General features: G+C 53.7%; 4 protein-coding genes across 4 annotated transcripts; 2 read left to right on the top strand and 2 right to left on the bottom strand.

Annotated features, from left to right (window-relative positions):
- Nucleotides 1-1,036: 1,036 nt before the first annotated feature.
- DACRYDRAFT_23696 (acetylglutamate kinase ARG6) lies at nt 1,037-4,220 on the top strand. The gene is made up of 6 exons (XM_040773348.1): nt 1,037-1,155; nt 1,202-1,882; nt 1,935-2,506; nt 2,570-3,162; nt 3,321-3,970; nt 4,063-4,220. Exons 1-6 carry the CDS (start codon nt 1,084-1,086, stop codon nt 4,120-4,122), a joined length of 2,628 nt encoding a protein of 875 aa, XP_040626517.1. The 5' UTR covers nt 1,037-1,083; the 3' UTR covers nt 4,123-4,220.
- Nucleotides 4,221-4,429: 209 nt separating this feature from the next.
- DACRYDRAFT_109720 (uncharacterized protein) lies at nt 4,430-5,245 on the bottom strand (the record flags this gene model as incomplete). The annotated part of the gene is made up of 3 exons (XM_040768933.1): nt 4,430-4,691; nt 4,742-4,959; nt 5,012-5,245. The coding sequence occupies 3 exons, from the start codon at nt 5,243-5,245 to the stop codon at nt 4,430-4,432; spliced, it is 714 nt and encodes a 237-aa protein (XP_040626516.1).
- A 772-nt stretch (nt 5,246-6,017) lies between these two features.
- On the bottom strand, nt 6,018-7,985 carry DACRYDRAFT_82023 (glucose dehydrogenase). The gene is made up of 3 exons (XM_040776544.1): nt 7,818-7,985; nt 7,355-7,768; nt 6,018-7,305 (listed from the first exon to the last, which is right to left on the bottom strand). Exons 1-3 carry the CDS (start codon nt 7,979-7,981, stop codon nt 6,081-6,083), a joined length of 1,803 nt encoding a protein of 600 aa, XP_040626515.1. The 5' UTR covers nt 7,982-7,985; the 3' UTR covers nt 6,018-6,080.
- A 623-nt stretch (nt 7,986-8,608) lies between these two features.
- On the top strand, nt 8,609-12,269 carry DACRYDRAFT_23694 (terpenoid synthase). Its single transcript, XM_040773347.1, has 11 exons — nt 8,609-8,858; nt 8,929-9,016; nt 9,079-9,584; nt 9,637-9,735; nt 9,864-10,008; nt 10,068-10,822; nt 10,870-11,173; nt 11,220-11,401; nt 11,457-11,992; nt 12,046-12,122; nt 12,178-12,269. Exon 6 carries the CDS (start codon nt 10,078-10,080, stop codon nt 10,714-10,716), a length of 639 nt encoding a protein of 212 aa, XP_040626514.1. The 5' UTR covers nt 8,609-8,858; nt 8,929-9,016; nt 9,079-9,584; nt 9,637-9,735; nt 9,864-10,008; nt 10,068-10,077; the 3' UTR covers nt 10,717-10,822; nt 10,870-11,173; nt 11,220-11,401; nt 11,457-11,992; nt 12,046-12,122; nt 12,178-12,269.
- The last annotated feature ends 1,692 nt before the right edge of the window (nt 12,270-13,961 follow it).

The following is a 13,961-nucleotide window of genomic DNA, read 5'->3' as shown; positions in this document are numbered from 1 at the left end:
GGGGGGGGGGGGGGCGTGTAGAAGAGTGCCCAAGTGTGCTGGGAGCATCTGATGGTTGAGAATGTTGAGATGTCAAGGGTGAATGAGAATAAAGTTGAGGAATGTGGGGAAATGATGCCATGGAGTAACCTTGGGTTGTGAAACATAAGGGAATGTCTGCCTAAGGTTACATGTCAAAAAGGGAAAGAAAAAGGAGACCCTGAGATCACGTGAGTGTGAGACATTATGTGCCCTGGACACAATATCATGTGGATAGCACTATGTCAGCATATTAAAAGGGATTTTATAAAAAGAAATATAATACAGGCAGAAGTGCAACATGTTGTTGGCTCAGTGGAACCCTGTTTGGTAGTTTGTTCAACATAATTTCCATGCGGAATGAGTACATGCTACATGGGGGGGAGGTCAAATGTGGAAATAGACTCCAGCAGGGGTATAAGCTAGTAGGGTCCACCATGCACAGGATGCAGAGGTTGACAAAAACAGGGTAGACACATTTCTTAGTGGGAGAAAACACAGGGGGCATTGATGAAAATAATGGAGGAGTGGGGGAGATGGGAGCCTAGGTATAAGGGAGGGGTGGTAAGAGGTGAATATGGGGGAAGTTGTATCATTGGCAAGGGGGATTGCAGGTACCAATGTAGCATGCAAGTAGCATGGGGGTAGCGTGCAAATCTGCTTCCGAGCTTTGTTTCGGAGGCAGACGGAGGCAGACGGACGTATCCGCTACGTTGGTAGGGATTTGGCACGCTACATTGGTATGTCCCCGTGAAATGATACGCGGACAAAGAACTGAAAATTGATCGATTGAGGCGATTGGTTGTCCAACAGGTACTACGCCTGGGTGCCCATCAGCTCGTTCGTCTACACCTCACAGCGTATTGGATCATTCACAACGACTGAGCGAATCGCCATTTCGGTATTATAGCACCCGCTCATCATACGCCAGGAAGTGCATATAGCCTCGCTTATCGAGTCAGCTCGACATCATCCTCTTCTCCCTCCCACCACCATCCACCTACACACACAATGTCAGCAGCTCGTTCAGTGCGATTGGCAGCTAGGCGGCCTCTTCCCCATTCAATGGGCAAGGGAAGAGTCAGTGTCCCTGTCTTGCTCGTCCGTGGTCTTGCCCAGCCTGTACAAACAGATCGTGTACGTCCCACTTACCTCTCTCCCGCCCCACTCACCTTCCCCGCAGGACACCATCACCCGTCTCCTCTACTCCATCGGGTCCAAAACCGAAGTATCCCGCTACCTTCGTATCTTCAGCTCCTCCTCCCACCCTTCCTCTCCCGCAAAGTTCGCCGTCATCAAAATAGGCGGTGCGATCCTCACAGACCAACTGCAAGACCTCTCTCTCTCCCTCTCCTTCCTCTACCGCGTAGGACTCTACCCTGTCGTGCTACACGGTGCTGGTCCGCAGCTGAACGAGATCCTCGAGAGTGCCGGAGTTGTGCCGGACTACATCGACGGGATCAGGATTACCGACCCTCAGACGCTAGGCATCGCCCGCCGCGTATTTCTCGAAGAGAACCTCCGGCTCGTAGGAGCACTCGAAGCGCTCGGCACGCGTGCTAGGCCCATCACTTCAGGCGTATTCACAGCCACGTATTTGGACAAAGACAAGTACGGATATGTGGGCAAGATCACCCGGGTCGATAAGCGGCCTGTTGAGGCTTCGATCCGTGCTGGTGCGCTTCCAATCCTGACCAGTCTGGCGGAGACGACAGAAGGACAGATGTTGAATGTGAACGCTGATGTGGCCGCTGGGGAACTGGCGAAGGAGTTGGAACCGCTTAAGATCGTTTACCTTAATGAGAAGGGAGGGCTGTTTCATGGTGTCACGGGCGAGAAACTGGACGTGATAAACCTTGATGAGGTGCCTCCTACCCCTCTCCTTCACCCGGGGTCAGAACTAACTGTATGCGCAGGAATACAGCGAGCTGATGAAACAAGAATGGGTGAAATACGGCACCAAGCTCAAGCTGCGCGAGATCAAAGAGCTGCTCGACCACCTGCCCCGCACATCAAGCGTAGCGATCATCCGGCCCGACATGCTACAAAAAGAGCTGTTCACTGACTCGGGCGCCGGGACGCTCCTCCGCCGGGGGTACAAGCTGTTCAAACACTCTACGCTCGAGGCGGTGGGGATCGATAGGTTGCGACAGATCATCGCGGACCGGGACGCGGATGTGCTGTCTGGTCGTACGAGTGTGGCTAGCGAGCTCCAGCTGCTCACGGGGGATGGGTTGCCCTATACAGTGTACGGGGACGAGCCACTCGACGCAGTAGCAATCGTCTCCCACCCCCCTGGCGAACCTGCAGTCCTCCGCAAGCTCCTGGCAAGCAGGACAGGAGTGTTAAACAATGTGTTGGACAACGTGTGGAATGCCCTGAGAAAGGAACATAGGAGGCTGTTTTGGACTGCTACGGTTGAGGAGGAGGTCGTCCCTAGGAATTGGCATTTCGAGAGGGCGGATGGGAGTTTTACGAGGGCGGGACGGTACGGCCCTTTTCCCGCTTTCCTTAACGACGAAGTACTGATTCGAGCTGTGCCTATTGGTAGGAGCCTATTCTGGTACGGGATCCAGGATGCGGGGGAAGTAGAACGCTCCGTCCGCTTATTTGAAGAAAAAGGCCGCATAGAGCGCTCTTACCTCCCACTCGTACGCCGTCCAGGCGGGTCACACAATACAGTCCCATCCGTATCCAACTCGGACCGTGGGACGCCATTCTCTCCCTCTGGCTCGAGGCGGGCGTATAGCACCTCCCCCCCCTCCACCTCTGGGGAAAGGAAACGCCTGGCCTTGATTGGCGCGCGCGGATTTACGGGCTCGGCACTCATCAGCCTGCTCGCCCGTCACCCGCTACTCGAGCTGGCGCACGTCTCATCCCGCGAACTAGCCGGGTTTCCGCTAGAAGGCTACCGGAGTCCGAAGAACTACGAATCCCTCTCACCCTCCGCTGTGGGCGAGCTCGAGAAGTCTGGCATGGTGGACGCTTGGGTGCTGGCGTTGCCTAATGGCGCCGCGGCGCCGTTTGTGCAGGCGATTGAGCATGCCCAGGGACAGGGGGTGGTGCTGGACTTGAGTGCGGATAAGAGGTTTGAACGCCCGCAGGATGGGGAGGGTGGGCAGGGGTGGGTGTATGGACTGCCTGGTGGGCGTTGTTGACTTTTTCTTTTTTGGGAGTTGCTGAATCGTTTTTGTGCTGTGTTTTGTACCATATCCTCCTGAATCGCATGCCTACCTTCGTCAATCCATCGCATCATATCGCATCGCATCGCACCGCACTCCCAACCCGTCCTGCAACGCCAGAACTATACGGCCGGGAACCCCTCCGCAGTGCAAAACGGATCTCCAACCCAGGGTGTTACGCGACCAATACCCAGCTCTTGCTCGCTCCTCTCCTGCCCTACCTGGAGCTTTCCCGCCCGCCGACGGTGTTTGGTATGTCGGGGTACTCGGGCGCGGGGACTCTGAAGGGCCAGGGCCAGGGACAGGCTCTTGGCCGGCCTGGGAGTGTGCCGAAAGTGGACCCGCAAGAATTGGGAGGGGCGGTAAGACCTTACAGTCTTACAGACCACATCCATGAGCGGGAAGCTGCTTTCCACTTATCCTCTCTCTTAGGAGCCCAAGGGGACGGGCATGGGAAGGGGAAGCAACTGGAAATAGCGTTCATCCCTAGTGTCGGACCCTGGTTCTCGGGCATCTTGAGTGTCCTTTCCGCTCCTCTGTCAAAATCGTTCAAAGCTTCCAACATCTGGGAACTGTATGAGCAGTATTACGCACACGAGCGGCTCGTCCGGATCCAAAAAGATCGGGCGTCGCCGTTGCAGGTAAAGGACGTGGCTGATCGACAGGGATGGACTGTTGGGGGCGTACAGGTCCATTCGGGAGGGAAGAGAGTTGTAGTCGTTGCGGGGTTGGATAACCTTTTGAAGGGTGCGGCGACGCAGTGTTTGCAGGTGAGTGCGCGCTGGGTTTTGAGCTTGTGCGCCTGGGCTGGGGTTGTGCGCCTGGGGTTGGGCGGCTGGGGCTGAATGAGTGTTTGTTGTAGAACTTGAACCTTGCACTGGGGTATGAGGAGTTAATGGGTATTCCGTTGGATGAGGAATGATGGGAGCACGCAGGGTATTTAGGGAATAGGGCACGGGACATGGGACATGGGACAGTAAGGATGTGCATTTGATACGTTGGTTCTTGGATAGAAGAAATTGAAGATGGAATTCTTGCTCACTGCGGGATGTGAGCACCTGTCGATGAAGTGCCTCGCTGAGGTGGATAAACATGGTCCTTGGAGATTTTGGAGATATGGTCACTACAGTACAATGACTCTACGACTATGCTACACCCCTATCAGGTGTGAAATGTCCGATGCATGACAGAAGACGAAGCTATTCCCATTGGCTAGTGGTGTGCACATCTCACAGCAAGGCTAGAAGTAGCCCGACACTTGCGGCGCTCAACAATAGCACATTACCCGCCGCGGCGGTTGGAACAGCGACCGAAACCGAATCTGAGCCGGAGCCTGAGCTAGGTGATGCGCTCTGAGTTGCGCTCTGGATCAGCGGGAAACCGGTAGATAGCAGCGAGGACGATGGGGCGTTGATCAGGTAGTTGGAAGAGATCGGTTCAGACGAGTTGAATTCGGTCAGGGTGACCGTTGCGGTTGCACTTAAGCTGTCTCTACAATCAAGATTGGTGAGATATAGTGGGAACACCGGAGGACAGCTTACGAAGGTACGGTGCCTGGGGCTAGTGCGGAGAGTAGGAATGTCCCGCTGGCGGCGAGAACGATATCGATCTCCTGGAGCGAGGGCACGACGACAACCTGCCACAGGTCATACGGATACGTGTCCGTAGAAGTGATGTTGAAGAAATACTCTAACACCGTCCCGGGAGCAGGAAGCGGCACATTCTCTCCGACGACGTACACGGGATATGGGATGCTGGGCTACCTAGGTGCTCAGAGGATATCATCATCTGAAGAATGGGAATCGACGTACAGGATAAAGGAGGATAGTGACCGTTTGGCCGGTTGCGTTTACCCTCGGATCCACCTGCAAAACGATGCGATCTGCTTCAGGCCAGGGACGTGGAGCGCCTCCCTGGAACGGAATCGGGATGTCACTGGGCTCGATTAGACGGATATCTCCGGGCTGTAGGGTTGTCGAATTACTGGTCAGGGTAGGCGACCATATAGCAAATGGGGGGGAGAGCTCTGAAGCAAATTCGAACATTTGGATTCCGACTATTTCCACTCCTGGGTGATACATCCGCTATGTTCTGAGTCTAGAGCACAAGGTGAGGTATGAGGCTAGTCACCATCCATCCATAGCCGTAGTGTGGCAGTTGTTCTGGCAAATACACCGGTTGTTCCCAGCTGCCATTGGCCGAGGTATTTCCAAGGAAAATCATTATAAGATCACTGTGAATTCGCATTCAGACCAGGGAGACGACAGGGTAACAACCAACACACTATATCAGGCCAGACGAGGTAAAGGGGGTCATTGTCGACACCATCAGCATGACAGGCCTGCTCGGCGAGCTCGTCGCCCACAGAAAAGACAAAGGTGCTAGTACTTGGTAACAGGCAAGTAAGAGGGCTGATTTGCGCACGTGCCAAGCCCAACAATACGCCAAGCGATAAGAACAGTCCAAGAGAGTTCATCGCGTGTCTTTGGAATGGGTTGTCCTGTCGACGTGGGAGCTGGAGCAGACATAGCAGCCGCAGCAAATGGTGGCTAGAGGAGACATAGCAGCCGCAGCAGATCAGAGGCGTAAAATCTTTGCCTCCCACAGGTTGCAAAAGGGACCGAACAAAAGAACACCGAGGTGAGTCCCGAGGTTCTATTTTTGATTCTGTAGTTCACACCGCCCCTCACTTGTGCCGGTTATACCTATAGAATTGGGTTTCTCGCTGGCAATCGCCGAATTCGCTGGCTGCTGTTGTGCGCTCATCTTAACAAAGACAAAGTGATTTCTTTTCAAACTGAATAAATGATACAGTGGCTCGTCTAGTGGTTCATATCTGGTCGTCCAAGTCATAAGTCATAAAAACCATCACCCAAACTCTCAAGCCAGTTCCTGTTGGATGAGATCCGCCGCCCTCTCCGCAACTGCGATGACAGGCGCCATCGTATGTCCTGAAACGATCCTCGGGAAGACAGAAGCGTCGCACACCCTCAAGCCCTGCAGCCCATGCACCCGCAGCCTAGTGTCAACAACGCTGTCCTCCCCAGACTGGCCCATGCGCGCTGTGCCCGTCGGGTGGAACAATGTCTCCGCCTTGCGCTTGCACCATGTTGCGATCTGGGCGTCGCTCAGCTTTCCTTCGTGCGCGTCCCCGAGGTTGTATGCCTCTTCTTCCTCCGAGACGATCGTGTTAGGGTCAGCAACGTCGCGCAGTGCCAAGTCCTCTGCGAGCGGCTGAGAGCGCGCAATGCGCATGGCGATCCTCACACCGCGGACAAGGCAGGTGACATCCGTCTGTGTGGAAAGGTAGTTCGGATCAATAGCCGGGTAATCGAAAGGGCTCTCCGAGCGAAGTGTGATGCTCCCCTTGCTTTCGGGCTGAAGGAGATAAGGCATAAGTGTGATCGCGTCCGTCCCCTTCGGCAGCTGGGCTTTGCCGAACTTGACAACACCAGCAGGAACACCCATGATCTCAATATCTGGCGCGCCGGGGTTGGCGTTACACTCGTAGGGGATCTTCTCGTCTTCTTCTTGGAAGTTGAGGTTCTTGTCGTCCGTGCGGAAGAAGGCGACACATTCGGCAAAGTTGGTGGTCATCGTGCCTTTGAGCCCCAGGAGCCAGCGGATGATACACGGCAGTGCGCGTAGAGGGCTGCGGACGAGCCAGTCGAGCGTACGGCCTTTCTTAGCACGGAAGAGGACAGGGACTTGTAAATGATCCTGCAGGTTCTGGCCGACGTGCGGCAGTTCGTGCTTGACTGGGATGTTGTGTGCCTCTAGCTGGTCGCGAGGACCGATACCAGAGAGCATCAGCAGCTGAGGGGTGTTAATCGTTCCGGCGGCAAGGATGACTTCCTTCTTCGCTAGAACAGTGAATCGGCCCAAGCGCTTCTTCTCATCCGCAACCTCGACGCCGACTGCGCGCTTGCCGTCGCGGGAGAGGAGCACACGAGTTGTGAGGGTGGAAGTGACGACCGTCAGATTTGGGCGGGCGAGCACGTCAGGAGTCAGATAGGCTGTTGCGGCGGAGGAACGATGTCCTTTCTGGTCCACGAATGTCAAGAACTGGGAAACGCCGACTGTCCCTCGGGGAGTGTTGAAGTCCCTGCTCCCAGTCAGCTAGGCATTCATGGTCCAAAGTCGAATCAACTCACGGATTGTAAGGAATCCCGACCTCCTCCGCAGCCTGGACGAACTTCCTTGACACGGGGTGTACTTTCCCGAACCCAGTCTTCCAAGGTCCCTCGGTCCCCCTCTCCTCAAGATCGACGTCCTCATGTTCCTTGCTTGGAGTGTACCCCTCGCTCCTCTTCAATGGCTCTCTTAGGCTCTCGTACCCCCACCCCTCGCAGCCCATCTTTTCCCACTCGTCGTAGTCCGAGGGCGCGCAGTGGTGGTAGATCAGTACGTTTACACTGCTGCTTCCCCCAAGGAGCTTGCCGCGGGGCCAGGAGAGCCGGCGGTTATCCAGATGCCGCTGTGGGGTAGTGGCGTGCTGCCAGTCGTAGGAAGACCAGAGTGTCCGAGACCAAGTTGCCGGGATTTTGGACCACAGCTTATTTGCGTTCCTGGTTTTCTATCAGTTCCGTGCAAGAGTAGACCGGAGGAAAGACTCACGACTCGCCAGCTTCGAGCAGGAGAACCTTGGTGCGCCCGTCTTCGCTCAGCCTGTTGGCGAGCACGCATCCTGATGGGCTGCTGCCGACGATGATGATGTCCCAGTCTTGGTTTGCCTGTTCGAGCCAGGAGAAGCTCTTGATGGGGGAGGAGAAGGAGAACATTGTTGCGTTGATTGACTGGTGAGTGATTGGTTGTGAGGGTTTAGAGGGTTGTAGAGTAGTTAAGTTGGCTTAGGGTAGCTGAATTGCTGAGGAATTGGTATGCCGCAGATATCCTCGTCTTTATACCCATTGTCAAGATGGAGGAGTTGAGCGGATTCCCGCAAACTGCAGTCTCCGCAGTATGATCCCATCCTTTCCGCAAGCCCACTGCGGCATCATCCTATTCTCGCAGAAGAGGCAGCCATCAAGCGAGGAATAATGAGCAGAGGAAGACAAGGAAAGGTAGTGACGCAGTGTCAGAATCGGATGTTGACGGTGCCAGCTCCCAAGTACGGTGAGGGCGACCAAAGCCCCGAGCGGGCGCAGTCAGGCTGGGGCGTGACCAAATTCAGGCGCTGTGCAGCTCGGGAGTGAGGCCTGGACTGCTGGCACGGAGTAGCATTTGGAAAGGTAAGTCTGATGCTGCGCTTGATGGCTGGCAGGCGATGCGCCCGAGGAACATCCCAGAGTTGATGAGAAGCAAGACCGACAGGCTTCTTAGAAGCGTTTTCGGAAACGCGGCTCGCTCCAGGCGCCCTTGTCGCTCCAGGACCGGCATGTGATGTTCATATCCTCCGGTGGTGGAGCAGGCGGATCACCTGATTAGCTTCGCGGATTGGTCCGATGTACACCTCTATTTTCGAAGGATGATCAAGAAGGAGGCAGAAAAGCGGTCAATCCATGGATACACATGATTTGCAATAACTTCCCTCGTACTCAGTTCACTGATCCAAGTATGTCCGAACACGGACGTCGTATATCACCCAGTTTATTCAGTCAATGTGCTTCTCTAACATTGATCGGATGACATCGGCACCTCTGTCCGCCTCCGCACAACCTAGTCACCCAACAATATTAGCCTCTCATATCGTCCACGGTAAAACATCGCAAAAGGCGAGGAACTTTACCTTATAGAAGCACCGAGATAACTCCCGAGCCGTCACGTTGGGTTCTACAACCCTAGTCCCGCGAGGGGCGGAAGTGTGCGGCACATCTCTATCAAAACGCGATATCGACGCGAGTCAGCATAGTGCAGACAAGGGAGGGTCTGATCGTACCGGAGAATATCAACCTCCGATATTCCCAGTCTTCAACTCTCCCTCATTGCAAGCCAATCCAGCGGAAGACTGTTCGTGTTTCGGCGATGTGCACTTCATGAAGAAGAATTCGGGGAGGGGATTAGACAAGTTGAAAGTCGGGATTCGGAAAACGAGCCTCTGTTCCCTTCTTCGGCGGAATGTTGACGCCCGCACAGGACAACAATTCTCGACTCTTTATTGGGTAATCGGGCCGTTCTCGTGGTTGGTGTCATTGGATGCCCAGAGCGTAGTGATCCCGGTCCGCACACCCAACACACTCGATCCACCCGTAGCTCGTGGAACGATCGGGGACGAATGGAGCGTGCGGAGCTACGGCGACCTCGGGATTACGTTACCTAACGGTGATAAGGAACCGAAGTGCGAATCGGCCCGCCTTTAGGCTATTGTATGCTGCAGAGGTGAAAGGTTGACGGAAATAATTGGTACATGTATGTGAGGCTCGTCCATGGCATGCATGGCTGCAGCTTATCCGCCATCCTTCAGTCCCCCACAACCAGACCGGCGCAGATCACTCACCTTTCCCATCATTGGCTCAGGAAGCAGTGGAGTATCCCGTGTTGTAGCCAGTCCAGTCCAGTCCTGCATCTGGGAAAGCACCATCTGGGAAAGCGCGCTAGCTACCATGTAAAACTCCTCAAGTCAGCATTCGCCCTGGAGCGATGAAGACTACGCACATCTAGAACTAGTCCGTCAGTGGGGCAGTCTACCGGGCGTTTCGGAACGACTTGGCTTTGACGGCTCACCATCCAAACAGTACAAGTCCCTCGGTCACTCCGCTTCAACATACCCAGCTCAGCAGATACAATGTCACCCTCTGTATCCAACTTCGACTCGGTGATCATTCCTGATCTTGTCAACATGGCGCCTTTCGAGTTGCGGATCAATCCGCTGGATCATATCATCAGTCCAGCCAGTGACGAGTGGCTCAAAGCCTCCGGGACGCTTACAACGAAGAAAATGAAGAAGGCCCAGAAAGGGTTGAACGCAGGGTTACTTGGTTCCATGTGTTGGCCCGACATACAGGACAAGGAGCGCCTCCAAGTCTGCGCGGATTTCGTCAACTACCTGTTTCATCTTGACGACCTCACAGATGAAATGGATGCGATAAGTGCTGGCGGTGTACGGGAGGCGGTCATCGATGTACTCGACGATCCAGAGAAGTGGACGAAGAAAATTTCCAGGCGAGAGGCGCATGCGATCTCCGTTCTGACCCTCGAGCAAGTTTCCCGCACTCCCCACATCGTTTCTGATTCTAATGCTGCTGACAGCATGTGGTTGCGCATCTGTCGTACTGCGACTCCGTTGGTTCAGAGACGCTTCAGAGACACGCTAGAGGAGTTCTTTGTTGCGATCATGGACGAGGCCATAGACCGGAAGAAGAAGGTCATTCGGGGTGTTCAAGACTATATCATTCGTCGCCGCGCCAATGGTGCTGTGCGCCCTTGCTTTGTGTTGATCGAATACGCCAATGGATTTGAGCTTCCGGAGTCAGTGTGGCATCATCCCATTATCCGAGACCTTCAGGATTGGGCTGATGATCTGGTATCATGGGCGAATGGTGGGTTTTATCTCAGTGTCTGCGCGTGTCTATTCTAACTGTTTCTGCAAGACATCTTGTCCTTTGGGGTTGAATACAGTCGTGGGGATACCTCGAATATTGTCATGTCAGTCATGCATGAGCAAGGCCTCGGAGTTCAGGACGCTATGAACACTGTTGGCAAGATGTTTGGCGACGTGGTTGAGAATTACCTGGCTGCCCGTGCTGCGCTGCCCTCTTGGGGACCGGGGGTCGACCGAAACGTACAGTTTTCTCTCCAGGGTTTGGAGTACTGGATTATCGGCTCTGCCGAATGGTGCTTTGGACCCAACGGTATTTTGAGGATGGGATGTTGGTTAGAGACAGTCGGGTGATGGAATTTCAGCATCCATACAAGTTGTGAGTAGACAGACCCAGGATGAACGATCGGGAGCGAATCGAGCGTGCTGAGCTGTCAGCACTTCGGGGTAACGTTACATGGACGGTGATAGGGAACCGAGGTAGGGATCGGCCTGCCTGTAAGGTATTGGGTCAGGTGAAATGTTGAGGAAATGGTCTATACATATAAGGAAGGGTCCTCCACATCCATCCTGCCGCTAATTCGCCGGATATCGGTTACCTACAAGGAGACCGGCGCAGATCTTTCACCTTCCCAATCATCAGCTCTCGATGCAGTGGAATAACCAAAAATGTTGTAGCCAGCCGTTTCCATTCTCCACTCGGGAAAGCGAGCTACTGTAGTTCCTACATAAAACACTGAAAATCAGCATGAGCCGTGGAGCGATTAAGACCACGCAACATCCAGATTAGTCCTTGAGCAGGGGAGTCTACCGGGGGTTGACATTCTCCGGAGGAGATCAGCATCAGCGATGCTGGTCACCGCTCCAGCACCCGTCCTCCATTCCACCTCGGCTCTCGGAAACGTCCTGTTTTCTCTCTTCGCGTATCATTTCGTCCCCTTACCTCGCGCCGATGTGCGGTACAACAGGTGTGCACGACCGTTTAGGTTCTTCTCGGAATGGCTCCGGTTGTGATCTACCATCTAGAGTTTTTGTACCCCTTCGTTCAGTCGACAACTTGAAGATCGGCACGCCCCACGTACGACTCGGGATGTTGAGGACGGCTGCATCTGAAAGGAATATGATCCAGTCATCCGTGAGTGAATGCTTGATGGAAACAAGGATTGCCGCTACTGCGCTACGGATCATCGCTGTCTCTGTGACTCTAGAAACAGGGCTCACAGAGATGATGCCCCACAGGTGCGACAGGCAAGCGCGTTGCTGCTTGAGAAAGCTCTATCGGAGAATCTTTTGCTGCTGGATATTGGTCCTAGATCTGTGAGAGCGGAGGTCAAACCAGTGTGGCAAACGGACAGAGTAGAGACGTACGTCGTATGATGTTGCCAATCACGGAACGGGGAGTTCTTCGCGCATATAGTGTCTTTGACGAAACGATCTCGTGACTCCTATCCATCTCAAATCTCTCATCAATACTCTGGAGCGGTCGCATACGGCACTTACCGTGATGAGCAGGTATATGGGGCTTTCCATCTGAGCAAGTGTGCTGCACATTCTAATTTCGAAGCCGGATTCGACGTTCGAACGACACTTCGAACGAGGTTCGAAAGGCAACATAGTAGAAGGCAACGGACCCTATGCACACTTAGGTAAACTAGGAATGGAGTTAGGATAGTTAGTCCGAAATCCGAAACGCCTCCGAATGTATATAGGGAGGATTCGAGTACTTCGGAACGAGACTTTTCTCTCCCTCACCTTACACTACACCTTTAACTTAGTCATTCTTTCTCCTCCCTCTCTCTCATATTGGGCCATCCGAACCTCGTTCCAGTCTTCGAAGCGCACTCCGAGTCCTCTTTCCCTCAGTCCTATCGATTCCGGTCTGTCCTTTCGATTCCAACAGTCGAGATTCCGAACGCCTTCACCCCTGTCAGTCATATGCACTCACGCCCTGTGGTTCGGAATTAGGATCAGACTTCGACTTCATCCTAGCCATCTCTTCGGAACTGACTTCGATTACTACCAACGCTTCACTTGCAAACCAACCTCTACTCGAGTGGTGCTGTTACTATCTTCCCCCCTCCAGCAGACTTACTCCTGACGTCTCATAGGGAGGTATAGAGTACACAAGACATAGCCCAGGTCCAGAACTGGTAATGATTGCATCAAACCCAGTCGACCTCGATGGTCGTTCAACATCAATGTCTTCGGTGGGCTGGTTGGAGGGCATGATGCTCTGAGTACACCTATCGGGGATAGGAGCACGGTCCACAGGGTAGTCTCGTATTGTAACATAGGACAGTGGCCGGAGACCATCTTGATGATTCTCGCCAAGCCTTCTGATGACGGCAATGCCCAGTCATTCGCATTTAAAGGCCGAGCACGTGAAAAAGGAGTCATTTCCCCCAGGATCCGTTTAAAATTACTTATTTAAGTCTAGGCCAGGTTCCTGCGAGGAAAGCGTCCGAGCTGCGGAGCGTTCTTCTGTGGTAGGAACGTAAGGTAAAAGGTATTAATAGCGTATATTCATTTAGTGTTTGTAGGGTTCCGGGGACATCGGGTACTCGGGCCAGTCTGCCATTCCAAAAACCATCGAGGCGCCTGACGTCTGACCGTTTAACAACCTTGAATCGTTGCAATGAGGATCTGCAGAAATAAAGTCCGGTCTCGATGATAACAATTAGTGGCATGCACAGCCGACTTGTCCCATTAGAGGATCCGAGCTCAGACTTGTCTTGGATGCGTCCTGCGTATGACTTGTGCTGGAGCAGTCAGATCTTATCGCACTGGTGCTACTCGGGCGGCACTAGTGGCCGATCTCTGAAAGTGCCCCAATGATACCAGAACTGGAGATAACCATGTTGAAGCATTGTCGAGCCGGAAAAGACCTCATCCGGCGCCGATATAGTAAGTCTCGTAGCTGTGTAGGAGAGAACAACGGGAAGAACAACGTATGACGATCCCTAAGAGGGTCGGCGTCAATCTTTGTCGATGCTTGCAGTTGGCACAAGGAAAAGACGGCAAATCGACAAATGAAGGATCGTCCAAACTTCTAGCTCCAATCTTTGGCAGTGTTCAATGAAGAAAAGTTTAGATCAAGGTCGCACAATCATAGCCGACAACCTTGCCAGCTCAGGCGAGGCACAGGTCAAGAGATTTATAAGTGCATGCGGGGTAGTGCGCCGCCTCCCGCAGCTCGGTTCCGAGAGAGACACCGACCAAGCCTCGTTCCATAACAAGCTATTCTTTCTCCTGCTCAAGTTGAGAAAACCGTTGCAGTGCAGAAT

Source organism: Dacryopinax primogenitus, assembly GCF_000292625.1.
Source record: "Dacryopinax primogenitus strain DJM-731 SS1 chromosome Unknown DACRYscaffold_15, whole genome shotgun sequence".
NCBI lineage: Eukaryota > Fungi > Basidiomycota > Dacrymycetes > Dacrymycetales > Dacrymycetaceae > Dacryopinax > Dacryopinax primogenitus.
Note: the sequence above shows the minus strand (reverse complement) of the source record. Positions and strands in the feature narration are given on the sequence as shown.

Bases quoted from the DNA above. Each gene is read 5' to 3' on its own strand.
- DACRYDRAFT_82023 (XM_040776544.1), bottom strand. From the start codon at position 7,981: ATGTTCTCCTTCTCCTCCCCCATCAAGAGCTTCTCCTGGCTCGAACAG. The intron at 7,769-7,817 runs GTGAGTCTTTCC...ATAGAAAACCAG, and splicing joins CTGCTCGAAGCTGGCGAGTC to GAACGCAAATAAGCTGTGGT. The intron at 7,306-7,354 runs GTGAGTTGATTC...GACTGGGAGCAG, and splicing joins GTCGGGATTCCTTACAATCC to GGACTTCAACACTCCCCGAG.
- DACRYDRAFT_23694 (XM_040773347.1), top strand. From the start codon at position 10,078: ATGAAGAAGGCCCAGAAAGGGTTGAACGCAGGGTTACTTGGTTCCATG.
- DACRYDRAFT_23696 (XM_040773348.1), top strand. From the start codon at position 1,084: ATGGGCAAGGGAAGAGTCAGTGTCCCTGTCTTGCTCGTCCGTGGTCTT. The intron at 1,883-1,934 runs GTGCCTCCTACC...CTGTATGCGCAG, and splicing joins ACGTGATAAACCTTGATGAG to GAATACAGCGAGCTGATGAA. The intron at 2,507-2,569 runs GTACGGCCCTTT...GCCTATTGGTAG, and splicing joins AGTTTTACGAGGGCGGGACG to GAGCCTATTCTGGTACGGGA.